General features: G+C 41.7%; 1 protein-coding gene across 1 annotated transcript; it reads right to left on the bottom strand.

Moving 5' to 3' along the window:
• Positions 1-1005: 1005 nt before the first annotated feature.
• LOC116321811 (mRNA decay activator protein ZFP36L1) lies at positions 1006-5037 on the bottom strand. Its single transcript, XM_031741763.2, has 2 exons — positions 4615-5037; positions 1006-4044 (listed from the first exon to the last, which is right to left on the bottom strand). The coding sequence occupies exons 1-2, from the start codon at positions 4666-4668 to the stop codon at positions 2830-2832; spliced, it is 1269 nt and encodes a 422-aa protein (XP_031597623.2). The 5' UTR covers positions 4669-5037; the 3' UTR covers positions 1006-2829.
• Positions 5038-7113: the final 2076 nt, after the last annotated feature.

Raw genomic sequence — 7113 nt, 5'->3', positions numbered from 1 at the left:
TTGATTTTTTTCTATATGTTTTGCTTTATTGTTTTGAATTTAGTCATTTTTTCCCTATAGTAATAGTTTAATGCACACACACACAGAGCGAGAGAGGGAGAGAGAAAGAGAGAGAGGGGAGGCCCTCAACTTCTGCTCCACTTTTTGTGAATAGATGGAAATCAGTCACAAGTATCTCAGTGCCCCATTGTGTTCTGGGAAGTCTTTGTTCGAGCATCTGTTGCCCAAACATTCTCCCCAGTGTCACTCACTCTAAATTGGTCTGTTCAGACGAGTTGCAACAAAACTCACTCCCCTTCCCACAGAACACACTCCCACACATAAACACGCACACAGAGGGGAGGGCTGGGAGATTCCCTAAACACAAGTAGGAGAAAGAGTTAATCTTTGTTCCTTTTGTTTGTGAATGAAACACAGATGATCGTAAAAGCTCTAAAAACAGTGGCAGGATCTTAAAGTGATGCTCGTGGGAAAACGTCGCCCAAAACGAACATTCGCGTTATTGATTTCCTGCTCGACATGTGCTTTTATTTTTGCAATTGTGAATTTTATTTCACTGAGGAGGGATTTGACCTCAGTAGCTCAAATTTTATGCAGAAAAACAAACACTGTAAGTGTAAGACTTCCAGTTGTTTCTTCTGAGTGTGACTCAGCACTAAAGCTCTTCTCCAATATTTGCATCGCCTGTCTTCATGTTCAAATATAAAGATGAGAGGCTTTTATCCATCTTATCTTTAAGTTTGAATTTGCCTTTGAAGATAAGGGAGGCTTTACAAAACTAAAGAAACCTTTCTTGTTGTAAATGATTAGCAAGCATCGATGTATGGATGGGAGTTTGTGTGGGAGAAAAGTCAATCAGCTGAAAATCAGTCTTCAATAAGGTACTTTTGTGTTTTTTGTAATCATAGTTTACACATTAAATAATTGACCTAATTCTTATAGTCTTACCTTAATAAGGTGTGATAACAAAAGGAAACAAGTGTAATGAAATTCAAAACAGAGTTCTTATTTTTTTAAGGACTTTTATTTTGAAATAAAGGTGGACATATATATTAAGATAAAGAGCTAGCATATCAACATAACCCATGGAATGTAAACAATAGATGCACTTAAATTATGTAAATCAAAACACACATTATCCAACAACACAATATAGGTTCTGCTTTGAAAATCAAAATAAATAAGACTTTAAGTTAAAAGTTACAAAAACAGCTCGCTGTCAAGCCAGCAACAAGCTACAGCAACAAGAAGCCTCTCTGGACTCGTTAGGACAGGTCAGAGCCTTTTTCATGAAAAAAAAAAGAATTAAAATCTGGCCTAAATTTTATTTGAACTCGCATGATTTCACCTGCCGCTCAGAGACTTGGCAAGCTAGCGTGCAACAGAGGTCGACCAAACACATTGTCATTAAACCAACTCGGATAGATTAAAGTCAACTATAAAACAAAGGTCACCTTTCACCTGTGTATTTAGATCACAAGAGAAGAAGACAGCACACAATTTTGACCACGAGACACAACGGTCCGGACATGCAGGACATTACCGCACTTTTCACACATTACAAAAGATGTTTTCATTCTCTTGGCGGTTTTGGTGTATCTCATAATGTACCGACATTTTTATTTGCCACTGCTGGCTCACACCAAGGTCTTTTTTTGCTTTATGTTTAACAGGATTTATCAGTTGTTACGTGGATCAGGACGTGAGGCTTAACGGAGAGGAGAGTAGACTCGCTGTGCGCTCACACCGACACCAAATGGCAGAGGATGCTGGAGAAAGCACTGCACTGCTTGTGGCGTGAAAGCTCAGTGAGTCTTGATTTCTGCCAGGCCTATAAGCCAGTAAGGCAACATTAATACAGAATGCCAAAATGTTTCACGTCCTCCTTCCCTCTCCTCTCCGCAAGCCTTCTTAAAGCTATTGGAAAGTGTAAAACCAAGCAGATGGACAAAATGAATGCATAAGTAAAGCATAATTTCTCTGGCATTATTAAGAATGCATAAACACAATCACAAAGCAAACATGACATGAACAATAAATCGTACACAAAGCAATAAATATGGCTAAAAAAAAGTGTTAGGCTATAGTAAGAATTATAACACTGTATATCACCTGCCGTGGCTAGCAGTACTAGTAGGTTAGGAGAACTCTAACTTTGGTAACTAGAGTCAGTGGGTTGCCTACACCTGGGCTAGATTTTGTTGCTAAAGCATTTAAAGTAGCTGACATACAATCAATTGATCAGTCAGTGGCAGCATACAGTTATTCAACCGTCTTGGACAAGAGGCTGAATAAAAACAGTTAGACTGCCCAAAATATGACTGGAGAAGTGCTGTAGGCTTGCATTGTTGAAACTGACCTGCAAATAAACCCAACACCACATCAGTCACATACAGAGCGAACAGCACTAATGTTAAATTCCTTCATAAATAAGGGTACAGGGAATTCTCACACAGAATTCCCCTCTGAGCAGGAACAGCACAAGGATGAATGCTGAGCTGAGTGAAGAACCCTCAGAGTAGTCCCTAAAAATGGGTATACAACAGTATACAGCGGTAACAACGGCATGAAAAAAACAAGCTTACAAAAAGAAAAAAGAGAAAAGGAAGAGTCAACTTAAACTGGACGAACACTGAGCAGTGCTACAACTGCTTGGATGAAAAATGCAATATGCACAAAGATAGGTACTCTGCTGGATTTAAGAGGGAACAGAAAACCCAATGTCTTAATTCTTTGTGAAAAGACCAACATCATATACTGGCCACATAGAGTTAAAACTATTAGACTATATATCCCTGATTAAATTCAGCCCTACAGTAAAATCCTTCCCTACTCATCTGAAACAGAAAGGCGGCTGAAGATGGGCAGTCGGCGGCCCTCGAAGCTCGGTGACTCTGTGCCACTGGAGGAAGAGCTGAGGGAGCAGGAGGATGTGTAGCCTTCTTCAGAGAGGGAGTCAGCTGAGGAGCAGCGCTGAAGGCTGGGACAGGCATTCAGGGAGGCTGGAGGCTGCTGGGGGAGGAGGTAAGGAAGGCTTTTGGGTGTGAAAGTTGAGGTGGGATACCGGGCGCTGACAGAATCGGTCACAGCGAAGAAGCGCAGAGCTGAATCGCCACTGTCACCAGCCAGGTCACCGATGCCAGAGAAGGGGTAATGCTTCAGTGGGCCGGGTTCGGGAAAGAGAGGGGAGAGGAGCTCAGGGCTTCCTATGGAGGACGGAGGAGGAGAGACAGAGGAGGCCCTGGTGAAAAGGAAGGAAGAAGGCTGTGACTCCTTTACTGGCTGGAAGGTCTGTGGAGAGGAGGAGAAGCCTGCGAAACTGAGGCTGTGGCGCAGCAGAGGAGGCCTGAGCTTCTGCTTCTGTGAAGACGCAGCAGCATTGCCGGCATTGAGCTCATCCGCATTGTGAATGAAGTGGCAGCGGGCACCGTATGGGCAGAAGCCTATGGTGTGGAACGTGCGGCAGGGCTCTGTCTTATATTTGGGATGACGGTTGAGGCCTCTCAGCTCGTCCATGCCGTGAGCAAACTGGCACTTGGCACCATACTTGCAGGCCCCGCTTTCCTCATATGTGCGGCACAGTTCCGTCTTGTATCGAGTGGAGATGTGTGGTGGTGGTGGTGGTGGAGGCATGGGTCTGGAGGAAGAGGAGGAAGCGGCTGAGGAGATGGAGGTGTTACTGATGCATAGGCCAGGTGGGGGGAGTAGCAGTGGTGGGGACAAGTTGGCTGCTTTGTCCTCTCTGCCTCCCAAACTGTTGCCCTCGATCATGCTGACTGAGCGGTCAACTCTGAAGGGGATGTGGCTGAGTGAGGAGCGGGGAAGCTGACCCTCCCTGCTCCACTGCTGGTTGGAGGTCACATTTAGGCCCCAACAGGCTGACTCAGTCATCTCAGAACTGCTGCTGTTGAACTTGGAGTTCGGGAGGGTCACAGGGCAGAGAGAGTGACGTCGCTGGAAGCCGAGCACCCTTTGACTGTGCTGCTGCCGTTGCTGCTGGGAGCTGGTAGACAAGCCATCTGTCGCCTCCAGGCTACGGAAATTCTGTTGCACAAAAGGAGAGAGGAGAAGAATAGATGAGTGCTGTGCATTCCTGGAGCGCTGGAGCTAAGTGGAGCTGAAAGGAGATTTTAGAGTTGCAGCTAAAACCAGAGGTCTAATAAATAGGATTTGCTCAAACATCTCTAAAGTTACACTAAAAAAATAATTTAAAAATAACACATAATTTAAAAGAAACAGCAAATAGCCTGTTTTCCTGTCACTGTTTCATTAAATAACATTTCAAAAATGCAAAAAAATATTAAATGAAGCCCCCAAAATCTAAAAAAGTTAACACGTGACACTGTAAAGTTACAAAGTAACACAACTAAAGATTGAACAGCTTTTAACACTGTCTGAATCTGAATTTTCTACAAAATATTAAAGTTCAAAACACACTTGTGCTTTAAATTAGGCAATAAATTTGTAGCTTTTTGTCACTTTATTTTTTTAACACAAATAAATGAGCTTAATAATTTACTCCTAATTCAGCTTGTATGGGCACAAGCTGATCGTGTTTCAGGCATGCTGGTACACATGTATGAAGGTTTTCGATCGATGCTGGGTCTCTCTCACCTTGCAGAACTCCTCATCTAGTTCCAGGAAAGGTGTCAGAAAGTCGGAGGGCATGGTTAGCTCCACCGTCCTCGCCGAGTCAATGAGCTGTTGTCTGATCTCTCAAGGATATTAAGCACAGAAGTTTCTGGAGTCCAAAGAGAAGGAAACACAATTCTGAAAAAGCTCAGAAGTAAAATTTTAAAAAATATTTTGGGGGAAGGAAAAGGAAAAACAAAAGTAGCCCAGTCTGTTGTGAAGGAGACAAGAAGTTTGGAAAAAGAGCAAAGTGTCCCCAGGAGGAAAGTCACTCAACCATCTGTTGGAATCTCCTTAAATAGTTGGGGAAACCCACCCACCTCCTGCCTGTGTGCTTCAGGGGGCTGGCAGGGAGGGGTCTGTGTGTTAATGTGCGTTAATGTGTGTGTGTGTTTGGGGGGAGGGGGTCCTGAATTGTAATGGGCAGGGAGGGCTCAGAGAGAGAAGGAGGGAGTTGAATGAAGCTACTTTTCTACCCATTCATTACCAAATCCTTAAAAGAGGATTTTTTTTTTTTTGGGGGGGGGACTCTCATTTTGTTTAGGATCAGTACAGCTGAGGAGTTAATGATAAACAACTTATTCTCATAAGGGGAAAATATGAAAAAAGTATATCCGCATTCCCCCCAACAGAGGCAATCAGCCTTAAAATGAGCAATGCTATTTTATTTAAGTTTTTAATACACAAGTTGTTCTGAAATGATGATACAATTTATTAGATAATTTCACATTTTGTTTATTGTTTAGCTACTGCATTAAAATAAAAAATTCATATGGATTCTGGGTCTAAGTTGACAATAGATTAAAAAATCCCAACATTTTTAAAAAATGTCAGAGTGAATCATAGTTACTTTCACATTAACAGGTTGTCCATGAGTGAATGTTCAGTCACAATAAAACATTAATAATGGCTCATTCACCAGCTTCACAAAAAAATAGCCTGGAATTTGTTTATGAGCCTGATTTAAGCCTATAAGACCTGTTAGTACTTTTCATTATTTTATTTTTATTTATTTTATTTTTTTCTTAACATTTTTCCTTTTTGGTTTAGATTTGATCTCCGAAAGCAAATTCCTTGACTGGTATGCTTGAAATGCGCTATATTCCCTTTATACTTAAGAAGAACATTCAGGTAAAACTGAGTTGAGCGATCTCACATTAGCTTGCATTTCATGGCCTTTGTGTGGGGGGTCTGGATGTCTCCCATATGTCCTTTTCGTCTGTCTCTGGGTCTAAATTTCATTTATGTTGAATCCAAAATACCCATAGGTGTAAACTGAGTTTGAAGGTGTCAGACAAACAAAACAGCCAGTCCCTTGTGAACCACACCCAGTTTTGTGAGTAGTTTAAGTTGTTCAAAGATATCCCAGACGTGTTACTGCTCAGTCATTTCAGATTTTTCTGGAAAAAAAAGAAAGAACAAAACAAAATAAAAGGAACTGATTGGACCAAATGTTGCCACCATCACTGAGCTTTTCATCAGTTTTAACTGCCAAAATGTACTCCGTCAGTTACTGTTACGTCTGTGGCCTCACATTTATGAGAGATAAGAAGTCGTCCTTACATCTGGGTCAGTGGTGAGTTTTCATCTTCCCAGATACTGTTGCTGTGCTGCTGCACTGCAGCACTGTGAAGACTGCAGGCACATTTCAGGCAGCGTTAGTGTCGTTGTTGGCCTGTATGGTTGTAGAGTGCTAAGGGTTTAAAAGCCACGCAGGAAGGGTGTGACAGAATTTCAAATGGGTGATAATGGTGCAGATTTTTAAACAATTGCTCGGGGGAATTATTGATAGTGTTCTATTATTATTCATCTACAGCCCTTTTCATGTTTACAGCTTGAAAAGGGCTGTAGATGACTGAGGCACAGATGAAAAGGCAGGTCAGTGTTCAGGCCATAAAAATAGCTTAAAGACAGAGTGAAATACCTGAATGAGCTTGACGATTGTGCTGTTTGCTGCATGAAAATGCAAATGTCCTCTACGGTTGGAGCTCACATTAGCCTGTTTGGAACCTTTTTTCTATATGCAGTAATCGCTAACTAGTAATCATCACACGTGTTGCCTCCCGTAGACTCTTTCCAGGCAGCTCTGTCGCCTTAATCACAAAGAGTAATTCCAATTATGTAAATGCATCTGAACCAGATTGTTTCCTCTGTTTTCCACTTCTGTTTAAAGTCAACTGTGAAAAGTATCCCCACTTGATTTTACTGGAAAACCAAAGCTCACATATAAAAATGGCTTAAGAAAAAAGAACTACAATTACCAAAGTGCATTAAAGTAAGAAACATCCATTTGCTTGGCCATACATGTGAGTCAGGTAAAGACTGTGCTTTGTAGAAATCCTAGGATACATCCTTGATTAGATTTTCAGAATATAAGGACCAATGCATTTATAGCCTTTATTCCTCAGAAGTGGAAATTATGGTCAGTTTGCATGGGTCTGCAGATTGAGAGGTTGTGGGTAACATACACATACATAACTA

This window comes from Oreochromis aureus, linkage group 14 (genome assembly GCF_013358895.1).
Source record: "Oreochromis aureus strain Israel breed Guangdong linkage group 14, ZZ_aureus, whole genome shotgun sequence".
NCBI classification, from domain to species: Eukaryota; Metazoa; Chordata; class Actinopteri; order Cichliformes; family Cichlidae; genus Oreochromis; species Oreochromis aureus.
The sequence above is the reverse complement of the archived record's forward strand: the minus strand, read 5'-3'. Positions and strand labels throughout refer to the sequence as shown.